The sequence below is a fragment of the Meleagris gallopavo genome, chromosome 2 (assembly GCF_905368555.1).
Source record: "Meleagris gallopavo chromosome 2, MGAL_WU_HG_1.1, whole genome shotgun sequence".
Lineage (NCBI taxonomy): Eukaryota > Metazoa > Chordata > Aves > Galliformes > Phasianidae > Meleagris > Meleagris gallopavo.
Genome location: NC_139405.1, coordinates 68029003 through 68053870, shown reverse-complemented (window position 1 = coordinate 68053870; position 24868 = coordinate 68029003). Strand labels below are relative to the sequence as shown.

General features: G+C 40.1%; 1 protein-coding gene across 3 annotated transcripts in view; it reads left to right on the top strand.

Annotated features, from left to right (window-relative positions):
* LIN28B (lin-28 RNA binding posttranscriptional regulator B) overlaps window positions 1–23306 on the top strand; it is an 84101-nt gene extending 60795 nt beyond the window's left edge. For all 3 annotated transcript variants that reach the window (XM_010707560.4, XM_010707559.4, XM_010707561.4), the window contains exon 4: window positions 18279–23306. In XM_010707560.4, coding sequence (XP_010705862.1) covers window positions 18279–18648 — 370 coding nt within the window. In that variant the 3' untranslated portion in view covers window positions 18649–23306. The remainder of the gene's footprint in view (window positions 1–18278) is intronic.
* The last annotated feature ends 1562 nt before the right edge of the window (window positions 23307–24868 follow it).

The window sequence follows — 24868 nt, the reverse complement described above, 5'->3', positions numbered from 1 at the left end:
GGAATGTTGGAAGACAGAGGCTGCATGGTGTGTGTGCTGCTGCTGTGTGGGATGTGGGTGTCTCCAAGGATAGCTCTATGACTTTCCCTTCATGGCCTTCCAGACAGGTTGCTCTGGTGCTGCTGCCAAATACACATGAGGGCTGAGTCTGCTGGCATAGCCCAGCAGTATGGCTGGGAGGACTCTCCTGAGGATGCTGTAATATATACAGCCCTGGAGACCTGTTGGCAGAGTCTGCCAGTAATTTAATTTTGCCTGTGCTGCAGGCTCTGTCTGCGGTGGAAGCCTCTGTGGAAGAGCTGCAGGCCTGCAGCCTGGCCAGGCTGACATTCCCCTGCAGCTAGATGGCTGCGTGCCCCTCAGCAGACAGGCAAGCTGCGGAGGTAGCCCTGGTCTTGACCTCAGGCCATGCCCATTCTTAGGGGTGAGTCAGACACATTTCTTCAGAATTGGACACTAACTTGAAGTTTCTTGTGTCGGTAACTTCATAGATGATGGAGCTCTTAAGTGTGCATTAAAAGTGTACATTTAGATTATTGTCAATGAAATCATTGAGCATCCTAAGATTACTTTTTTCTTTGTGTGTGCTTGTAAATCATTTATGCTTAATTATCAAAATTATAACCACTGCAGCAGCCGGTTCTGTATATCATGCCTATGTCAATTACTACACAGCGGTGTCTTGGAATTCTTCCTCTTCACATGCTTAGATCCTCTGGGAACACAAAGTTTATTTAAAATAAAGTTGAACCCAGGCTTGCCAAAGCTATCTCCAGTGATTTCCCCAAAACTCTTCAGTTGTTGCTACTTACTTGTCCCCACTGTGCAGCATATGCTGGAGAACCATTGGTCTCCCAAATCACAGGGAAGTAGAGAAGAGATGATACCTTGCGATAGCAGCTCAGCACCTGGTTCATCTGTCTGCAGGCCTGTGAACAGCTCAGCGTGAAACATGTTGTACTCCCTGCTTGAAGTCTTTGCAGCACAGAAGTGGCCGTGCTCAGGTATCCTGGTGATGGATTGCATTGGGAGCACAAAACCCCAAAGAGAGATAAGTTTGGCCCAGCAAAAATGCTGGAGGTGCTAACAGGCACTGGGGGCTGTTCTAGACAAGGCTTGTGCTATTCAAGCTATCCATATATGACCACCAGCAAAAAGTATATGTAAGATCCCATTGCACATTAATTCCCTGCAGGAACAATGTGCTGTGTTGTTAGAAGAGTTGCACCTTTTGTTTTTTCTGATCAGAGAAAGAAAACAGAGTGGGAAACACAAATCCTACCTATTTTAGATGCTTTGATGCCACCTCACCGTTAAATCATCCATTAAACTGTAGTGTGAGTTGGGGAGCTTAGGAGAAGTGAGGCTCTTCTAAGCACACTGTTTATTTAAGTTTGATTGGGAAGTTTGCACCTGGCCAAGAATGCTTCAGACATCCCATCTGCCTAGAGGAGTGCCTTTCAGTACTGCAGTGACCAGGTTTAATTCATTGCTAACTTCTAGTTTGGAGGCTGCGTATGAACAAGCAATGCATGTGTGATGGTTATTTCTCAGCTCCCTTCCTTCCTTTAGCAGTTGCTCCTCAAAACTTGCAAAATCTGAGCCAGTGTATTATGTTACCACAGCTCTTCCTTCCCTACCAGCTTCCTCTAAGCAATCTGTTTATTTTTTTTTCTGCCTCTGTTGCATTAATTTGAAGTGCTGTGAATGATGTGAAAACAATAGGAGATGCATATTAAAAATAGTTTCCAGTTGTAGTGTTCTGGTATTTCACATCAATGCTAATAGTTTAAGTGTGGTATGGTTTCAGGCTTCGGTGTATTAAAATGGTAACCAGTCTTAAATAGGATAGAGCTGATTAAAAATAAATTCACACACTGTAGCAGAAATTATATTCCTATCCTCTACTTTATTCTATGCATCAGTGATAGAGTATTTCTTTGTAATGTAGAGAGGAGTTCATGTTTCAGGTTTCTTGGTGACCATTCTTCAAAGGAAATTTTTTCACCGAGTGGAACAGTAGGATTATATAAATGGGGACTTAAAGCTAGTCGCACTGCAATGCTGAAAAGTGTTCTGAAGTATCAGTAACATATACTTTGTGAAGCCCAGTATATAACCCATTAAACCTGTTTTCTAGGCTTCCAAAAAAGGATAGTGAATATTCCCCAATGTTTCCAAACATGCTTATTTTCCTACTGTTTACTAGGAACGAGTGAATTTTTCAATGTGTACTCATAACTACTGAACAGCTCTGAAAGTATTTTATTAAATGTTTATTTGCTAAGTTGAAAATGCAAACCAGTTTTAATGCAAATCTCTCAATTATCCCATTACCACAAAAGTGAAACGAGTATTCAAGTCCTGAAATTTTGATGGCCCCTCTTATTCAAGATGTCTTTAGGTTTTCTTGCTGTCATCATTATTAGAAGAGAGAGATCAGCTGAACTAATTCATGCTACAAGACTTCACAGGAAAAAAAAATCTGCATCTATTTTTTCTAACTTATATGAATGTGATACTAACTGAGGGTAAGAGGCAGGGCAAAGTATGGAAATGCAAACTGCTACTTCTGAAGGAAACAAAGCAGCAAGGAAGTTTAATGTGCTGAAATCAAGGGAGGTGTATCCATCTCCCTTCTATACTGAAGTGACAAACATCACAGGGTTTGTAACAGCTATCACTTGGGGATATTAACTTAAGGCTCAAGAGAGCTCATGAAAGAAAGGCATGAAAACTGCAGGCAGCAGCAGTATAGCCACTCCGATCTCAAAATGTGTCCTACAGCCTTGCATCCTATTAATAGAAAAACTGGGAAGAGTGGGTGAAATGCAGTGTGTGTACTGGTTGCAAATTGTACCTTAGCTTTATTATTTTACCTTACCTAGCACTTGTATTTTGTCAACTGGGTGGTTTTCTTTTTCTCAATCAATGGAAGCGTGCTAAAAATAATCTGTTTGGCTTTCAAAAATAATCTGTTGTAGTATATAACAGAAAATTACCAGGTAAAATAAGCTTTATTACCATGTGAACTCCAGAATGGGCAAAAACGAGTTTGCCGAGTCCAGCAGCTTTATTTCTGCTGGCACCTCTGTTGTTCCTCTGTGAGTTACGATTTGGAATTAGAAATATTTTTAATTTCATAATTATTAAATTGCTGTATCTTATGCATTGAACCCCACTGAGCCAAAAATGGCAAAATGTTAAGGCCCTTAAGGACAATCTTAGCAAAGAAATCTTCAAAATTATTTTCCTTAGTTGCACCTTTTAAAAGATAAGGGACAGGATTTAAGTTTGGCCTTCTTCTTGTGGGGAGAAAGTAGGGGTGGTTGTATTTTGCCTTTCCCCCTGACTTGTCTGTCCTGGAGTTCCTCAATTCATTGTTGTCTCGCTGGCTGCAAGCCGTGGTTGCCCCAAAGCTTTTATGTTGCATTACAGGCTCACTGAGGAGGCGTTTGGCTGGCATTTCTCCTGCTTTTGGGGAAACGTGTGTAGGAAAGGAGACGCTGATCTTCTGATCATGTCCAGAGCAGCCTGGGGGAAAGAAAAGAAATCATCAGGTCACAGGTTGCCTTCCCTGGTTCATGCTATATAGCAGGCTCTGTTCGCCTGTTCTGTCCCTCCTGGCTGCTGTTGCCAAAGGCACACAGACCAGCTGGGAACAGGAGGAGTATAACAGATATCCATGAGTTGTATGGCTTCTTCACCCTATGAGGCACTGACCTGTGGATTTGGTGAGGGGATTTCCTTCCTCAAACTGCCAGAGTAGTGCAAAAGCAAGTAAGTTCAAAGAGGTTAGAGAACTTTCTCCATGGTATTGACCATGGCTTCTCAGCCCCTTTAATAATCCAATCAACCCTGATGCTGCAAAAGCTTCTGTGCAGTTTCTGTGACAACAGGTAAGTGTATGCAGCATCCCTTTAATATCAGTCATGACTTCATATACTAGACTTTGATAAAGACTTTGATGTAGCAGTCTTCTTGAGCTGCTATATCAAAGTCCACCTCCAGAAGAAAACAAACTACCTTAGCACTGCTGCTCAGTGCTGCAATTCAGACATCCTGGCTACAATCTGCTGTTTATGTGGTGTGGCTTGCCTTAAGGTAGACCCATTGGAGAGGAAGGGCTTTGCAGTTTTCTCATCCCGTTCCCATCAGCATGCATCACACCTGTAGTAAACAGGGAGAAAGTCGTCCCCTCTCCCATTCACTGATCATGTTCCAGCAGTGCCAATGAAACCTGCTAGAAGGCCAATCTTTACTCAGAACTCTTCTTATTTTATTTCTTCTCTCAGAGAGATCGAGACAGGGAAATTTGACCACATTTTCAGAAGGTGATGATGAGTAACAAAAATTATGCAAGCGCATATGCAAACGCAAGTTTGCCCGGATTGGGTAGGAAAGAAATTACATTGGGACTGTTGATGAAGTCAGTGATGATTAGTGGTATGATTAAGATCTGCTGGAGCAGGATCTAAGGCTGCATGGAAGGAAGAAACTGAGAATTTTCAAAGAGTGTACAGGGAAGTGAGCCCAAGGTAATGTATGATATGCTTCATTAGGACACAGGGTTGGTTCTACTCAAGGACTGATAGATCAGGATTTTAAGGAAGGCAGGGGGAGAGTGGGGGAGTAGAATGGACCTGCTGCTGCTGCTAACAGCCATTAAAAAATACAAAGCCAGCTGCTCTCAGAGCAGAGCTTGATCCTTTCAGTGCCTTTAGCAGCACAGTATATATTCAGAGGAGGGGAATTCATGAGGCCCTATGGACCTACACCATGGCATTACACAAAAATGCAAGCCTGAACAATGGGTGGCCTCAGAGGTTCCATCTGGCTTGCCATTAACAAGGTTAAAGTAAAGTGGGCTGCTGTGTCTGTGCCGCACACAATTTACACTTCAGATGTTTTAACTTCGGAGCCGGACTGGAGGAAGTGCAGTTCTGACTGCACATGGCAAGGGGCTTGTCACATGTCTGGCAGACGTATTTGGCATTGATGCTCTTTCAAGGATACAACAATATTATTTGGCTAATTTGTAAGTACTCTTTTCAAAGTGAAGGCCAGCTCTTTTGACTAAGTCATTAAAGATATATATATTCAGTCAACAAATGGGAATTGCAGTCGAGTCTTACTTTCTCAGGATATTTTAATAACATAATATTAGCTAGCAGCATAGAGGAAATGTTGCAACTGGCATTTCTAGCAACAACGTGAAAACTGCAATCCACTTTTAAGCTAAAAGGGATATTGATCCATACATAGAAATGTATTCTATGGTAAAGCATTGAATTTTTGGAACTACCAAAATACTTACCTGGTAGTGTTAAATATGGTAAATAATTTGTTTTTAAATTGAGATATTTGCACTTTAATAGGTTTTAATGATGCTGATCATAACTGTAAGCACTAGTAAATTTAATAATCAGTTGAAAAAAATGAACTCACTGCCCCATTATAGTATTGCAATTCTGAAAATACATTTTAGTCACAGTCTTGTACTTTATAAAACAGTACAAGGGTAGGCATCTTTCCAGTGCTGTAGGAAAAGCATAGATTATGGCTGCTCTGGGTAGGTATCCTTTACATTTTATTATTGATTCATTTTTTCATCCAAATTGCACTGAGTTGCCTTAAAACAATATAGAACCCTTAGACTGCCTTCATACGTGTGTATTTGATTTTTTAAAAATCCTATAATTTGACCAATGAAAAAACAGTAATCATTTATAAGATACTGCACCTGAAATATTTTAATATATTGCAGTGGTTATTATTCTGTTGATATCAGATAATAGTGACATTTTTACTTCTATTTTGTTAGCTTTATTCATGAAGTAAATGATACTTTTGTAGAGAGGTAGTGGTATATCAAGAAGTATAGACATGGCTGAGAGGATATAATTGTAGCTAATTTTGGGATATTTTCTGTGCTGTGACCACTAGGAAATCCCAGGTGCCAGATGCTGTTTCATACTGCAGTTTCTCTGGCAGTAGTGCTTGAGGGGATGATGGGAATCTCAGTGCTGGTCTGTTCCTTCCCACCTCCTGGCTGGGTTTATCACACCCATGGTCATGCCAGGGCAATGGCTTTTTGCCTCAGAGCTGGAGGTGTGAGGTGAACCGAACTAAACGAATACTGCAAAAATGAAAAGCAAGTAGGTGAATTATCTGAAAACTTTTGCTGTAAATGAAATGCAGAGCAGCTGAGCTGGACTCCTGGTAACTGCTTACAGTGCTAGATGGCTTGCAGTACTCGACCAGCAGTGTTGGTGTAGCATGCTGCTTCTGGCTTGTTTCACAGCACGGAGTGTGAAACCAGAAGGGTACCACAGGAGCAGTCGCTGATGCTACCAAGACAGCAGTGGTGGCACCTGTGCTGTGTAAAGCTGTGCATGAACTGAGAGGAAAGCTACACATTAGTTAGTAGAAGGCATTCTGATTCAGGCTTTTACACCATGATGGAAGCATGTGCCTTCCTTGTCTGATTCTTCTTTAGTCCTTCCTAAACACAGACTGAAAAAGATGTGTGAAGAATTTTTTCTGCACTTATTCAGTTTATTTCAATAACTCTCCTTTTCCATTTAATGTTTGAGTTGCGGCCATAAGAGGAATGGCTTTTCACAACTTGCTTTTCATCCTGGTGGTTGGACAGTACTAGGAGGGCTGTAACGTGGAAGACAGCTTCCAAATCAGATATGTATTATCTGTATTATAAATCTGCTTGATTTTTGTTCTAGCTCAGTGAATTCCAATTGATTTGTGACCTGTTCAACCATAAGATGCTGTACTGTTGTACAATGATTATTTTCTTAGTTTACCATATGTAATCCAGAGGGGCACACTCATATCCTCAAAGCTATGAGGAACCTGATTGCCCCAGAGGTCCACGAGTTTGACGTTTGAATACCTGTAAACATTTGATTACATCTGACCCTTAATCCTTTGGAAGTCTATTATCAGCATCTCTTTTTCAGATCTAGTTCCCAAAAGGTTCCTTCTGTATTTTCTCTCACTGATGTCATTTACTTAAATCTCCATCACCAGTGTCAAAGCCCGGGAAAGATAAGACTTCCCCTGCAGGAAGTATGGGGACTGTGCTTGAGGTTGAGAGCCATGGGTGAGAGCCGCAGTTTACCTCCAGTCTGGAGTTAGTTGGAAACAAGTATTTGCAGATTTGTTGGATATTTAGAAGTTCTGTAAGGAGAAAAGTCAATGGGATCTGTCTTGACTTAGGAGCATGGCTTTCTGGCCTTTCAGTTTTTCAAGAGGGAGGCCAGTTTAGTAAATAGATTGTTCCTGGAAGTATCCAGGAATATTGTGGGAAACATCAGGCTGTTAAAGATCTGGGCCCTTAGTCTTATAAGGCTAAAGCTGCGTAGATATTATGATTTTTGATCACATAGAAGGCATTGGGTTCCTAGGTGCAACATTTGAGTGCTGCCTGGAGCCTCAAAAAAACTGATTTATGTGCTGTCTAGATGTACTGTGCCTTGTATCAGCTGGGCTTTCTACAGAACAACCGGAAACTCAGTGCTCTAACTGATAGCAGAATCCACAATATTGTCAGATTGGTTCCGGAGCCTTGGTTTGTATGACCCAAAACATTTTAACCTATACAAAAGACACCCAAGGGATCACCGCATACCTAGAAGTGTTCACGCTGTGTGTCTGAATGCCAGGTCCTTTCTGTCTGGAGGCTGTTCTCTACAGATGGTGGCCTTTTGAAGAAGGATTAATAGATTCTTCTTGTGAGATAAGAAACAAGGGTTGCTCTTCTCCACTGTCTCAGGGGAGCAGGTATTGCTTACCAGATCCAGCAGGAGCGCACCATGTGGAGGAAGCACAGCACAAGATGCAAGGATACTGAGACTGAGGAAAGGCAGGAAGGATCTGGGCTGTGCAGGCTGATGAGTGCAGTTGTAAAGCATACAGCAGCTCGTAAGACTACTGTTGGGATTTTTTTAATGATACAAAAATAAATATCCAGTACTGGCACCTGATTTAATTAGTTGTTGCAGGGAGCTGGTTTGTTAGCCACCCCTGTGCTGCGGAGTGACTGAGGAAGGGCTGGCACAAACTGGGGAGGCTGACTTGGGGCTGCAGCCCTGCTGCAGCCTGGACTGCCTGTGATTTGCCTTCTCCTCAAGCCAGCAACGGATATTTATCCAGAGTGGCAAAAAATAGGTCTAGTTCTTTGTTCAGCTGCAGTATATTTGGATCTTGTGGAAGGATACTCTCAGTTTTTCCTGTGGAAGATACTTAACCACAGGAAGAAACTGGCTATTAGCCACTGTTTCCAGTAAGGGTTAGTATGGATTCCTATGAATTTTGACATTACACATTCCAATCATAGCCACTGCAGTATGTTCCTGTCACCTTTCTGTGTCTTCTAACTTGCCTTCAAACCCAGGATTGAAGGAAGGCAGACAGACTGACAGCATAACTGGGTAATTCTCAATTTTGCTAGAAGTCAGGATTTGCACTCCAAAATGGAAGAAATGTGAACTGTCCCCCCCACGGAAATTCAGTATCTTGCTGACCTGTGCACACTTTGCATAAATGAATGCAGAAAAATATTTATATGCCTTCTTTGGTCCCCCACCAGAAATCAGATTGATCGCGAGCAACTTCAGGGCTTGCATTAAAAATATGTCAGCCTTTCTGCCTCTGCATGCTTCCAGTCTTAACGTTTCAGTTTTCCTGCCCTGTGCAGTTAATACTGCTGGGTAAGATGTTCGGTTTAAAGTATAGATGAAATGTTGAGGCACAGACACAGTACTGGTGTTAATCACTCTTCTGCTTTGTGACTGCTTTCTACATTGTAAATTCAGGGCTTCTGTAATTGAAGTTGTGACTCGGGTATGAATTGCTGATCAGAACTACAGATAGCTGGTTATGCTGTGCTTGGCAAGCATATCCATCTCGTCTTTCTTACTGTTTTTCTTTGGCTAGTGCATGTGGTGTCCGAGTAGTAATCTGCCATCTGCAGTGATCATAACTAGGGTGTTCTTATCTGAATTGTTCTTTATTTTCAAACATTCTCTTTAAGTTGAGGGCTCCAATTATATATAAATCTCTTGAATCAGATTTCATTGGTCATGGCAGGAAAACTGATGCTCGGCCTGTAAATGTCCTTTTTTTGAAACAGTTAACTCATTCTTTCTTACCTTGGATGGCTGAGTACAAATGGCCAGAAGAATCAAACGTGTCACTTCTCTACCTTGGCCAGAGTTCTTTGGCTTTGCTATTCTAAATATTTTGTTGTGTTGTATTTTCAGGTGTCACATCAGCTAGCAAAGACAGATTCACAGGTGAAACTGAGGTGCTTCCTCCTCATGCAGTACGCGAGGCAAGAGCCTGCACCGCTGCAGTGTGACTTTTAAGTATTCATACACAGTGAGAAATTCTCTCCTCAGTTACACTATTAAAGTTAGCCAAGAACAAGCTCCCTGAAGTTAGCAAAACTGCTCTGCGTTTACATTTGCGTGACTGACAGCAGAATTAAGACCATTAAGATGATCTGTTTCTGGATGATGCTGTCTTTTTTTCTTTCTTTTTCTTTTTTTTTTTTTTTTTTTTAAGTTTTCTTCACCTCATTGTTAGCATTTTACTGAAGTGATACCACATAACATGCCTAATCATGACCAAGAAGGATAAAGTGGTATAGTTTACCAGATATTTTAAAATGCTTTCATTAATGGTTGATTATTTGTAACACTACACAGAATTAACAGATTTCAGAGAAAGAAATACTGAGCTCAAACTCATGCCATCCCGAGGCTAAATTAAGAAAAATGAAACACCAAATTTTGAATTGACAGTGTTGTTTTTATGTGCACAAATGTGTGTTTTGTTGGTGATTGTTTTTTAACATACGTAATTATATAGAGAATTAACAATTAAGATTGTTGTAAAATAGATTGGAATAAAAAAACATTGAATTAATTTACTTGTAATTCTCAATCCATGCCTCAGGTAGGAATTAAAAGCTTTAACATTTGAGTCTTAATCCTTTTGCTGCCGAAATCCTCTTTTCACGCTTTGCTGTTGCCTCTGCATTTTGATACGAAAAGCTTCAAGTTAAAATCTTAAGATGGTGTAAATCTCTTTAAAATGTTACACAAAATGCTGACTTCAACTTTTCTTTAGTAACGTCAGTATATGGAGCTTGTCCATGTTAGGCATGTTAGGTGCAAGTTTGGAAAAGTAAACTAGGAACTGACTACTTTCTTCCTCAGTCAGTAGATCACTATGATGCAGATTCTCTTAGCACTAAAATGTGGCAATAGAGCTACTGAATAATTCTCCCTGCAGGTATTGAACGTATGAAGTTGCAGGCACAGTTTCATGGAAAACCATCCACCATGTTTGTTGGCCTTTTGCTGGAAAGGGAAGCCCTACATGTATTTAATGTGAATTAGAGTTATTCTATCAATTTCATGAGCTCTGGAATGATCCTCCATAGGGATAACTGACTTGGCCTTATAACAACAAATGTGGCAGTAACTGTCCTTTATTTCTGAAGAATGAAGAGTGAGGTGCTGGTCACATTCTGCAGTCCTTAACACTTGTGAAGCCTATGTTCGTGCAAATCATTTGATCCATGATAGGACAGCTTTTCTGAGAATCTACTTCAAGATTGGGATTTCAGTCAGCGCCTACTTTTGTTGACTAATATTTGTGAAACTGTGTGTGTGATACTGATTTATAAGAGATACTTGAAGTTACGTGACCCTCAGACTAGAAAGAGAATGTGTTATGAAACTTGTATTTGCTGTTAATATCAATGACAGAATAAGGAACAGTGGGGAAATGGCAAGTTTTTACTACCAGTTCCCAGTAACGTACTGCCCTTTTATCAGGACTGTGCACTTAGCTGATGTGTGGATGTGGACACGCTGCAGCTGGATCTGTGCAGAGGCAGATCAGGGCAGGCATGCTGTGTAGCTCAGGAGCAGCACATGGCTGACCCAGGCAGAGCAGAGCCTGTGCACCATTACCTGTGTTACTGAGCCAGGGTTCTGTACTGCAGGCACTGAGAAGCAGCTTCAAACCAGTCCAGGTCTACCCAGTGCTGCGCATGGGTAATGCTGGCAAATACACTTCTCAAATGTGGGCACACACTCTAGGGTACCTGTGGTAAATCTTTATGGTGGCCTTTCCACCAACATGAACTATGGAAAATAACTATTATTTTAAAAAGTACTGCATAGATGACTGCTTTTATTCTTATTTCTATAGAAATGAAGGCTTACAAATATTCAGAATATTTGTGTATGTGGTTTCGTAATGCAAGAAAATTAACAGTAGGCTTGTTTGAAATCACAGCATAGCAGTTCATGTTGGAAATGCGTGATGTAGGAGTGTTTAAACCATTAAACCATCACTGATCTTATATCTGCTCTATCTGGATGGGTTGGAGCTATTAGAATACGCACATTCTTTCCACATTGTATTGATACTTTTGGAGCAAAAACCATCTCTGGTGTTATGCTGAAAAAAAAGACCTCATTTTGTAAGTTGTTATTTCAGGAGTTCCTAACTCTCAGTGTAAAGAAAACCCTTTTATTGTAAGGAATGAAAAGAACATCCAGAGCATTCCTCCTTGAGGATGCATTTCATAAGGATTTTTTATGTGATTTATGCAAAAAAATAATTTTCCTTCATGCCTCTGAAGAGGGCTGAGTGGATAGCACAGATAAGGTTTCATGGAAAGCAAGAAAGAAAGGAAATGATATTGTGGAGGTTGTTTTCTAAGAGCCGATGTCTGTGTAGTTCTTTGTGCTTTGTGAGCCACCTTCCATTTCATTGTTCTTCTTGCTTTTCGAGGAAAATAAACGCGTAAAAAACATCTTTCAGTAAAATTGTATTAGCAGATTTTAAACAAATTTCTTTCAGTGAAGCTGACCAGTGCCCCAAAAGGCCTGGTTTATCAGACAAATGCACTGCGTTTTTGTCAGTGTCTTTGTTGGGGGGGGGGGAGGGGGATGGGAAGCCCACACAACAAAAGACCACAACCTATTGATACGGCTTCTGGATGCAGGAGGGAAAATAGATTGATTTAGAGCTAAGCACGGAAAACTATTCGATCTGATGAGTTTACGATTGAGCATTTTTGTTTATTTATTTGTAATGAGAGTATGCACTGTCAATATTCTACCCTGTGTTATTGGAAGCTTTGCAGAAGGTGGGTTTGTGTCAGCATGCTAGGGCTAGCTGCAAGATGAAAGAAAGCAACCTTTAAAAAAAAAAATAATGGTGGGATCTTGTTTTCCTCATTGAAATTGAGTGGCTTCAATAATGTGCTGTAGGATTAGCCAGAGGAATAGATAAACACTTTTATTTCATCTTTATTTCTTTCGAAGAATCACCTGGGTATTAAAAGGCTATGGCTTTTAATCTCAAATAGGTAGAAAGGCACGGTACATTTTCAGACTGAGTTTTACTGAAGAGTAGCAGCCTGCAGTTAACTTCCCAGCATGTCAGCTCTGCACTGCCTTTTCTGGGGCAGCATGTAGGCACAGGATTAGGACAAATCTAGATGTGGCCCCTGCGTACACGTTCTGGATTGATACCATACAATTTTGCAGTATATCTGACAGAAAATAATTACAGTTTTGAGATTCAAATAATTGTTGATCTGTTCTCATGGATTAAAAAATGAGGTTGTTGGTTAAGTTTTCTATCTTAGCATCACTCTGCTTTCTGGGCGCACCATAAATGCTATGATGGAGAAGCTAGATGCTCCTTTCTCTACTGTATTTAACAAGATAATTTTATGTGGCCTAGACAGATTCAAAATACAGTTTTTGAATACTGATGCCTCATTAGACCGTTCTCAGAGTTACTTGTATTCCCACTGCATTCAAAAATAGCTTAAGAATTGCAACTTAAAGAACAAAATAGCGTAAGAACTGAAAAAACCTTGTTTTTGTTTTGTGAGGAGAAGAAATTACCTTCTGGGCCTGAGCAGGCAGTGCACAGATGCCCAGGGCATTTTGTGTACATCACACTGACTGTGTTTATCTTGAATTAAAGTCACGATCAGTAGCTCCCGGGCTGTTTGGGAACCCCTCTCAGCCCCACAGAGGTTTTTGTGACCCAGCAGTGTCCTTTTGCACTGCCTGTCACTAGGTCTGTGGGGCCCTTGGAGAAACACCTCCATTTTGTCTGAGATTTTTGTTTCTGTTACATCAGTCGTAGCTGAAGCTCCCTTCCCAGCTAAAGAAGGAGGCTGAAGCCATCTGCAGTGGATGCTGTTGGCAAGAAATGTCCTTTCTTCAGATTGTTGTGAAAACAAAAACAAAAAAAAAAAAAAACATATCTAGCTAGGTATGGCTTTAAGCATTCCCTTGTAATTATTTGATCCGCTTTAACTGCTTTGCTGGCATTCAGCACGTTGTGAAAACATCATACTTGCATATGCCATTATGAAACCTAGCTGTTTTTCAAAGCATTTGAACTGCTGGATGAAGCATTGTTTACCATGGTGCAGCTTTTGTTACCCGATAGCATTCCAAAAAATAAAAAGAGGAGCTGGTGTTGGGAATAGCACAGTGAATTATTTCAAACATTCTACGCTCTTCCTCCTTTCTTCCCTTTGTGAGCTCCATCAGATATGAAAACCACCACCCTCAAAAATAGTCACTAGGGCAACCCTAATGCTTTTCCCCCAACAGATAATAGAGTGGAGCCACACAAATGATCCTCTTCTTGTCGTATGTATTGGATTATCATCCAAATCATATTACGTGAAGCAGAATGAAGAGGGAAGCGGTTATGCTTACCCTCCTTATTGCTTAGCTCAGCTGAGCTGTCGTGAGAAACGTGTTGGTTTGATGGCTGTGTTGTCATGCTAAAGGTGAGAGGGTTAGAGAATGCTTGCTTCCTAACTATGAGGGGACGACTGGGACAAGGCAAAATAGATGAAAACTAGGGGGTATTTTGTTTTTGCATTTGGTTGTGGTTTGGAGTACTTGTCATGAATTTTTGGTCATCAGCTTTTTGGAACTAACACAATACGTTATGTTGGAATCCACAGACTTTCTGCTTGTTCATCTGTTTCTTCTATGTGTAGTTTTGTGTAATCACAAATCATAGCGAAGGAGAATTTAGAAGTGTGTTTAACTTTGTCATGTGTTCTTTCTTTATTAATAGTAATTAATGCTACTGTTTTTTGGAGAAATACAGTCCTAGATAAGTTCCTCCAGATATTCCTTCATTAAAATCTTCATCCTTTTTGTATCAATGATGAGTACTGATCCCCCTCCTTCCTACCCCTGCTGTAGTGAAGGAGGGATTGCCTTTCAGGATAATTGCCATCTCTTTATGTACATTGTTGCATTATTTTGAGCCTAAAGCTGGCATTAAATCATGAGAGAGGACATTCCTTTTTTAGCGAATCTTCCTTGCTGTTGCGTTTTTCTAAGGGTTGCTCCTACTATAGAGGCACTTCTAAGGGCTTCTTGTGGTATTTCCATGGTGTTTCTGAAGAAGTATTTACTGCAGTTGCACTTATGTAGAGTTTTTGAAAACACAATTGAGTGAGAGTGTGCTGATTTTCTTAGCAGGAGCCAGCTTGCACGTTGTTCTATGTATTTATAGAGATAGCATTGTGGATACATAAATCTGTGTGCAAGTATCGTACATTATCAGTTTTCATTATGTTGTAATGCAGGTTTATATGGCAGAGACGAGCAAAGAGCTGAAGCATTTTGGACAAAGGGTTAATACCATACCTTAATGTGCGTGGATGCTGCCACGTGGTGTCATTTGCGAGCTCCTGAGATGGCTGCCCATTTCCTTTGGGTGTAAATCCCTTCAGAAGGAAGGCTTCTGAGTGTGGGGTGTGATCTCTTCTCTTGGTAGGAGTGATTGACAAGGAATGAATACATAGTTAAAAGAAGGGAGTGAATACCACCCCCCTGTTTAAGTCCAGGCACAGCCAGGCTGGCACATATGTATTCTGATGCGACACAAGAGCCAGATGCTTGGGTTGGTTAGTCACAAAAAGCATTCCTGAAAAGGCAAATCATAGTTTAATTACAGCGGCTGCTGACATCATTTTATTTTACAGTGACATTTTACAAGGGATTTGAATAAAAGCAGAGAATATTTTTGCAAGCAAGATGTATTGATAAAAATATATGCAAAAGGTGACTGAGGCCTCTTGAGTGGAAACAGGGGCCCTGACAGCAGGTTCTTGGTCAATTGGTAAGGTGAAATGGTTCATTGAATTGGATAACACAGTGCATACCATAGTGACTGATTAAATTGATTTGTCCGCGGCTACCACCTCCTCTGCTACTGAAGCCCTTTAACCTATTTTCAAACTTTTTTTGATGATCCTAAATAAATGTGATGTTACAGAAGGAAGCCAACACAAATGCATTTGCAGCTATAAAATTCTGTATTTCTTAATTAAGGTAAAATGCACGTTTTCCTGAATGCACACTCACATGTGATATTGTGTTATGCTGTACTTAGATTAAAAAAAAAAAAAAAAAAAAAAACTAGGAAATAGTTCACTGCTAGAAGCAAATGCACAGGACATTAACAAATAACATTCTTTAATATAACCTGCATTATAATAAATTTTTGAAGTCCTAGCTGTATTTACTGGGGAAGGAGAAAGTAAAATATTTAAGAGGTTTTGTTGTTGCTGTTCTTGCAGGGGTATTGTTGTTGCTGTTCTTATGTTTTTCTAATTGCAAGTTTTACTGTCTTATCATTTTAACCAGAGGATGTTTAGTAAACTTGTCAGGGAAATATAATTGAATGCCTGTTAAGACTGAATGCTGCTGTTAAGCAAGGCCATTAATTTTAAAAATACCTACAATGATTTGGAAAAAAACACTCAGTTAATATTGTTTATTAACTTAAAACTTTTTATACTACAAGGAAAAAGGCTTAATGTTTCTGTCTTAAACCAGGATGTTCATATTTTACAATATGTTTAGTATTTCTTTGCTAGGAAGATGTGCACTAAATGACTGTGGGGCTTGTTCATATTCTCTCCTTGGCTGAAGGGAAGCTTTATACTTCATTTTCTCATGGGTTATTTCATAGTATATGCAGTCAGACTAATGCTGGCATAGCCTTCAAGTTTCTCTGAAAATCAGATAATTCTGTACACTGATGGTGAAGAAGTAGAACCGTTTCACCTAAAATTTTCTGTTAGTCTCTTAAAATAAAGATAGGGTTAGCATCTTGCTAGTAGGGAAAAAGAAATACAAATAGAGAAGCTCTTGGGACTGTTTCTTTAGAGCGGTTCTGTAAACTTCAACAGCCATTTTGTAGCCTTTTTATCAATTACACAGGTTTTATCAGTAACATTTTTATGTAGACAACATATATTCTATGAGACATCAGCTATACATACAGCTTTGCATGGGCAAAACTTCTTGTGTTTATGTAGACTAACAGATTACTGAATGCAAGCTCAGAACAGTGCCGTGGTACTGCCCAGGAATCTGAACATTTTGATGTAGGCTTGAGCAAAAGCACGTTGCATGATTATAAACCTGCAGTTCCTTGTACATAGAGTCTTGTTGAATTCTTCATGCTTATACCAACCATGAGTATTTGTGCTACTTTCTTTTTAATTGATTCTTGCAGTTAAGGGAAAGAAAAAAAAAATTATTATTGGGTTAGTTCTCTTCAGCAGAATGCTAGCTGATAGTAGATGTAATCCATATGCATTCGGTGCAAGTATTTGTAATACAAAAAAAGGAGAACCATAGAAAAATAGTCAAAGTAAGAAGCTGAGTGGTGAACGTGACCAGCATAATTTCATCAGGTAATTATTTCCCTGTATCAGGTGTCAGATTAATATAACTCGAGGATTCACATTCCTGGTGCATGTTATAAAGAGGGAGTAAAGAGCAAAGAACTGTTGGAGATTTCTTGATAAAAAGATTAATAGAAGTGTTTACATTTGGGCCATTTTAAAGACCTGCTGTTGCCCCTGCAGCTTGGAAGAGGTGCTCTGCCGTGTGTCTGCCTCTGGCAGCTGTTCTTTTGAAGATGACACCCCAGGTCACCACCACTTGCAATGCGGTTTGGGAATTCCAAGAGAAAACAAACAAGCCCTGTTTTATGACTCTTGCTAGGGCTCTATTTATTTTGTTTTGAATTTAAACCATAAAAGCCATTACCAACCCTCTGAAACATAAGCATCATAAAAGCTTGGCCGCAACCCTCCTCTTGGTGTGCCTTCACTGAGGCAGGGTTTCGGACGTGATCTCTTATGAGACTGAAGAGTTTTTGAGCACAGAGTATCAGAAAAGGCAGCACATTCTAGGAGACGTGGCATAGTCTGAGGCAGCTCCTTAGGAAAGGCCAGAAGTTTTCTCCCTGCTTGTTTCTCTTTATGGCCGCGAGCCAGCAACTCATGAACTGAAACATCGCTCTGAGTGAAGAGCTGGGTACTGGTGGCTGCCCCCTCTCCCCACCCTGCTCCGAAATGTCTGTCTTGTTGGGCATATGAAGTACTAGCTCACAAGAGTTGGATGCTATAAATACTTGGATAAGGAGAGCTGTTTGCTGCAGGGATGCATGAATATTTGGTGCCCTCTAGTGGGGTCGGAGCTATGTCCAAACCCCAGCATCTCTCCTCTCCTTTGGGGAGAGCCAGGAGGAAGGGCTGACGTGGGGATTTTGCTTGTTTATTTGATTTTTGTATTCAGGATTTTAGCGTTGTATTTATGAAATTCTCAGTGTGCGGCGGGGTTTCTAATGTAGTTGTACAGTGCCAGTGGCTTTTTTGACAGTGGGACCCTTGCAGTGTTGTTCTCGTGCTGCAGGGGTTCATCTTAAGCACGAAGGGCACTGAGGCATCTAAAGGCTTTCATCAAAGTATGATTAGGCCCCTGCTTGTGCTGGCCAACAGATTTAGCCCATCAGCCAGTAGAAAGGGCCTGCAAGTTAGGAGCTACTTAAGGCTGGTCTTTTCGTTCAAGGAGTTCCAAGGCTTTTGATAGCAAGATACTGACTGATAAGGACAGTGGTAAGAGAATCCATTTCCCAGTAAGTGTTAGGTTTGTTGTTTTTTTTTTTTTCGTTTTTTTGGTTTTTTTTTTTTACCAGCATGACAAAGGGGCGCATTCCAAGTGTGTTACTTAAAAAGCAAAAGTGCCTGCAGCAGTGGGATGTCAGTACAGATGCTCCTGCTGCTTCACCAGCAGACAGGGTGTCCTCTGAGTTTATGATGCATAAAAAAAATCTTGACAATTTCATACTGCATTTTATAACCAGCTGTCTCTTTTCATTTCTAGATGCTACAACTGTGGTGGCCTCGATCACCATGCTAAAGAATGTAGTCTACCTCCACAGCCAAAGAAGTGCCATTACTGTCAGAGCATCATGCACATGGTGGCTAACTGCCCCCATAAAACTGTTTCACAACAGCCCACTAGTTCTCAGGGAAGACATGAAGCTGAACCCCAGCCTTCCACTTCTGCTTTCCTGAGAGAAGGGGGAGGAACGTATGGCTATTCATCTCCATCGTATTCTCAGGAGGGAAGGTCAGAGATCTCAGAGCGTTCAGGCAGGTCACCACAAGAAGCTTCTTCAAGTAAGTTATCTGCATCACCCGAAGAACCAAGCAGAAAGGGGCCTTCTGTTCAGAAAAGGAAAAAAACTTAAAGCATTTTCCATAACTTTCCATTTTCTTTATCCTCTTGGGATGTCTACCTCATGCAAGTACAGGGGAAATAATTTCATTATCAGTAGCTGATGTGGAATTTTAACTACTGTTGAGGAACTGTGATTTTTTTTTTTCTTTAATAGACAAATCACTCCAAGCAAAATCCATTTGAGCAGGGTGCATTGCATTTTACCTTCTGTATGTGTGTGTGAGTGTGCACGTGCGTGTATGTATACGTATCTATATTTTTTTTTTCATCAGGACACTCTCCAGCTCCCACAATATGTTACTGTGAAGCAATAGACACAGTACCCATAAATGTTCTTGAACTCGTTCCCAGAGTCTGTTTTCAAACATGTCCAAAAAGCAAATAAGAAAACCCAAGAAAACTCGCAAAATGAAACAAACCAAATCTGAAAAACCACACTCAGAACTAAGATAAAGACTGTTACTTTCTTGTGAACCAAAGGATATGTTCATATTCTAAAGCTGCCGTATGGTACTAAAGATACTAAGACATCCCCCAACCACCAATTTGAGTTACTTTCTTTGTCATCTCCACAAAACATGACTTTCACCCTTCCCACCCCTCCACTCCCTTGCCTCAGAAGGGCAGTGTCACAACTAAACATGGCTCTCGTTGCCACCATCCTTTGATGGTAAGGAGTTTAAAGCTCCAGAAAAGAGAATGAATGTGTAGTTTCTGTGCTGGTTTCTCAAAATGTTTTGTTAAAGTAATATGAGTGTAACTGTAATTTAGATGATTGTTGTGTAGGGGAGACTGTGTAAGTTGTTAAAGAACAAACCTCTTTGAGCGGTGTCGGGATACCGTTCTGTTGAACCTTTTGTATTCTGTGAACATTTAGGAGACCTTGGTGGCAGTAGTAGCAGCAGCAGCAGCAGCAACTTCTCTTGGTCCCAAGGAGTGCCCTGCAATTTGAAGGGGACTTCTCCCTTATTTACTGTTGGGAGAATTGTGTAGGGATTTTTGTTGTTGTTGTCTGTTTTGTTTCTAAAGAAAACGAAATGCAAAACTAATAAGATCCTGAGATAAATAGTTTTTTAAGATAAAAGGTAATTGGGTACTCATAGTTGCTCAGCCAGCCTCTCTTTCTGATGATACAGCATGTGTACATTAAAGAAGGACAGGTGTCTGCTGCATGCAAGCCTTAGTGAAAAGGCACCTGCAAACTTGCCAGAAGCCGTGGACATCACCTGCTTCTTGTGAACGGGAGACTGCTGCTGACCAGCCATGGTCTGGTGTGTGCTGGGACCACACACTTCTGCATTACAGAGGAGGAAGATTGGTGGTCTCAGAGTGAGACTCCCTGGGCTGCAGCCCTTGCTGGGGGTTAATAGAGTTGGAGCCTGTCAAAACTTCAAGTCACTTTCCATTTGTAACTTGTACATTACCAAGTCATACGTACGATAACATACTTTGACAAATCCCATTGCAGATGTAAGTTAATTAGAGAAACGTATGTAATCCTTAGCATTGGCAATAAACACAGGCTGTTAAAGCTTGAAAGAGTCAGGTAGGTTTAAGCTAAGATAATCAAACTGAAGAAACAGCCCGCATGGGAGGCTGCAGTGAGCCCAAGTCCCAGATGTGGTAACTCGTGCAGCCGATGGTTATGGCAGGCTCGCTGTGTGGCCGCTCCCTTCCCAACTGTCCTGCCGGTTGAGACTTGTACTGTTGCTGCTGCTGCTGCTTCAGTAAACAGGCAGTAAGAAGAAGCCTCAGCAAAGGGCACAATTTCCAGACAATTATTTTGTGTGAATTCCTTGCCAGTGTTTGCGAGAATCTCAATGGTTTGTACTGAAGTTCTCAGTGTGCTAATGCAAAGCTTACCTTTGACGATATTGAATGTGATATATCTATAGAGAACTTCCTTGCCTTATGTGAGGATAGTAAACCTATTTAAATTATGTAGACAAATCAAAGTGGCATTGCTTAACCTTCTAGCCGGTGTAAAAACCCAGGTTAAACAGCAAAGATGCAAAACTTAGGTCACTTTGAATGTTTAAACCAAAGTTCCTTATAGAAATAGGCAATTGTGGATTTGAGAACTGGTCATTCCCTGTTTATATGTAAGAAGTTCAGAGCTGAGAAAATATTTTCAGTGGGCAGATTTTTATTGGTGCTGTTTGAAATCACTGTGTGCACCAAAGTCAGACTGAACTGCAAAGAGCACATACCAAACCCTATCTTATTGTTGATAGCTTAAGGTTTTATTTTTATATATTAGAATGTTATCACTATTACATAACATACTCAGGACAAAGAACTTTGCTCAGGGAATATACCATGTAATGTTGTTTTTACTTTACAGAATAGTCTACCGACTTACTCAGAACAAACCAGATAGACTTAGCCCTTTTTATCTCTCTATAAGTATTATGTACTGATGTTAGTAACTACCTCTGAGTTGACATAGACCTACATTTCTGATAATCAGATTTCAGCGTTTTGTATTATAAGTTCCTGTGAAATGAAAAAGTGGCATTCTGTACTGGTTGCTTATGTGAGCATATGTGTCTACATTCACAGGGTCTGAGCTTTCAGAGAAGCTGGGCAACCACAGCTCCCACTGACTTCGAGTTGGAGTTACGGTGCTTAGCTTTTCTAGCAAGGGAGGGGGTAGGGGGGAGGGGGAAAAAAAACACAAAAACATCAAGCCCACTTTGTTTACATAGGTGACAATAAAATTATTATTCTGTTTACAGCAAAAGGCTACCTCATATTTACTGCATAAACACACCTTTGTGCTGCTCTGGCCTTAAAGGTGGCTGTTGATCTATGGTACATACTTTTTATCTGTACTGAATATGTAACTGATGTTTCACCACTGCATACTTTACGGCAAATACTTGTTTAAGATGAAGCAACCATTTGAAATGATGAGAAGTTTCCAGACATTTCTTTAGAAGTTTTTATTTTTCTGTCTAAAGGATGATGGGCACTGTTCACAAAAAATAATATATCTCCCAAGCAGACAAAAGTATACATGCCTGAGTTAAACATAGCAGTGCAAGCTATGGCAGGTAACTACTTACTTAGCACTGGGCTGCTGTAGGAAAAAATAAAAAATGAAAAGAATCTAATTACGCTCCTTCAATAGGCTGCTCCAAATAAGCAAAAAACACTTCACGGGAAGAGGCACAGACTTGAATTTGGGATTCTTTCTTCAAATCTAAGGATGTAATTAATATTCTACAGCATTGGCTCAGCCTTGATTTCCCCTATTCACCAGCTGTCCTTGCCAGAATGCCTCACAATAAAACTCATTTCAGTAGAAAGAGCTCAGGTACCAGCTCGGAGAGATGCATATTTCTTCAGACAATACTGGAGATAAGGTTAAACCCGAAACGAAATCTCTCCCTTCCATCTCCTTCACTCCAAAATACTCAGTTTGATCTAACCGTAAGGGACATTGTGAGATACTTTATATTCTCCCCTGCGGAGAGTTAATGGAATCTATTTACAAACTAAAGAAATTAAGCAGTGAAGAACATTTGGAGGAAGAGCCAAATAACTTTTTGCTGTAGCTGCTGGTAAGTCTGGCATTGCAGTACCACCTGCAGTATTTTGCTTTTAGCTAGCTCTCAGGGAGTGCCAAAGAACAGATCTGACTCCTACTTTTTCCCTTTGTAGGCCATCTTTTTCAGCCCAGCTTTATTCTGCACCAGTGTTATCCTGGAGTTCCTGCTTAGTCATACATAGTTTTGTGAATAGAGCCCCATAAAAAGTGTTTATAGATCTTGTAACATTCTTTGTAAGAAGAATTATAAAAGAACATGGGAAATCTCATTGAGTCTTAAATTTAATTTAATTAATTTATCTGTAAGAAATGTTTATCATAAAAATATATATGTATTCCCCTGTGCTAGATATAAAAGTAATTGGGAAGATGTGTACATGTGCAGGTGCACTGATTTTAATTTTCTAGAAGTCTTAATGAGATTTGAGTATTGTTTTAGAAACAAGCAGAGCCTCATTAAATGCATCAATCTGATTTTGCTTAGTTTATCAGCAGCCTCTTCTTTAGGATACGCTGGTTGTGTGTGACCCCGTTACAACCGCCGACTAATAGCAAGAGGTTGATTTATGAACACACCCTTCTTTCTAATGCTAAAACAGAGCTGTAAATTAACAGCTTTGGTAGTGTTTTTATAAGAATGTTGACAAGTACCAAGGTATTTGCTACCACTGTATTTGAACCAAATGGAAGAGCAACCAGCTTAACAAAGGATAATGGTTTTGACTACCTCTTGGATTACTAAGTTAAGCAACAACTGGCTGACAACCATCACCAGACTGGCTTAAACTAGTATGTGTTGCTTGTGGTAATAATAACAATAACCATACTAGAGACCAAAGTGAACACTGATTTCTATATGTCTTTAATACTGTGTCTTATCTAGTGTTTTTAAATTATCTTCTGTAGTATAGATTACCTCATTGTCCATTTTGACTTGTATGTTGTTTACAAGGTGAAATAAAGGAAAAAAATCACTTGAATTCTATGTTTTAAGAAAAAGACAGTGAGTTGACATTTTGAAGATCATTTCACCTGTTTACTGTCTTGAGGGACTAAAGCACTGATTGCCTTTCTACATATCATGTATTTTATATTCTCATTTCATGCCTAATGTCTTTTTTTTTTTTTCCTGTCAGTCATGGATATTGTGAGGTTTAAAAGAATTACTTGATTGAAAATAAAACATATAACGTTGACATTTACACAAGGCCTTTGAGATTTTCTTTATTTGCATGATTAAAAAAACACCGCAGTCAGTGTTCACTTAATTTTAGGATATTGTCCTGCAGAAAGATAATTTGCTATACGTATTGTTTGTGGGGGATTTATGGAGGGATGGTGGAATGGTGAAATAAATTATTATTGTATGCCTGGCTCACACTACCAGTACTGCAGAAATTGCACCCAAACCACTTTCAGCTTTTTATCAAAATTAAACTGCAAGATTATAGCTTTGGGTTCTTATTCTCTGTGAGAACGCAGCGGTCATTAAAGTTAGTGGACATCTGGGTTGTTCTCTAAGATGAAAAGCTTTTAGTATTTAAGCCTTATCCTGTCTTTATTACTTCTTTCATAATCTGCAAGCTCACATATATCTTTTGTATGCTAATTTGAAGTAATTTTAGGTATTGTTTTTCAGCAATGAAAGCGCTGTCATCTGCTATTACTTAGAAACGTCATCTCCAAATTACACAAAGTATCTTAGCGAATTCTATAGCATTAGCTCATCGTTTTGTACTAAAAAAATGGGAGGACTTCAATACATTAGCTGCATAGCTGTTGTGCATCTCTACCAATATAGGTGATTGGCAGCAGAATGTTACAAATCTCTGAAATACAAAGCAGAAAAGTTTTTTTCTCCCTGTTTGTACAAACATATCAGTATCAAGGATTACCATTTACTCATTCTAGCATCATCTACATTCCCAGTTGCATAATATATATATTTTTTTGACCTCTGGATGAGTAAGCTATGAACATGTGAGCTATGAACATGTTCCCCCTCAGCTTGTAGCCTGATAGTTCCATCTTGACTTGTACAGTACACAAAGATGGATTATCAAACGTACCTAAATCCAGTGCTGTAAGCCAAGCCCACCATTCTCTGCCCTGCAAAGAAGTGGTAACTACCTGTGGCATTAGCATCATTTTTAATTCATGCCAAGGAGAAGAAATGCTTGGGTTGAAGCTTCCTGAACAGAGTAACACCAAACTCACAGGCACAGCTTTTTCACTTGCTTACCTGTTGTGTAAGTCTTAGGACATTTGCTTCTGAGATATTTGCCAGGCTTTCTGTAACCCTCAGTCCTGAAGCAAATCAGCCTTTTTTGAAAGAATTGTGTTTTTCCAGTGAAGTGTTGGGTCCAGGAGCTGTGGGCAAGTCAGTCATTTCAAAAATATTCTTAATTCATGAAAGGCTCCACATCCATCTCCCTCTCTGCATGAGTCTTCTTGTCCCCAGTAATAAAAATATCCCAAATGCTTCACATGCTTAACTCTCTCCTGTATGCTTATGCAGGAAGAAGTTCTGTGGCAGGGACAAGGGAGTTCTTTCTGTGGATGTCCTGCTCCTGTTTATTGGTATAATTTAGGTGATGCCTTGTAATGAAGTTAGATCATAGAGTGGCTTGGGTTGTAAGAGACCTCAAGGATCATCAAGTTCCAACTGCCCTGCCAC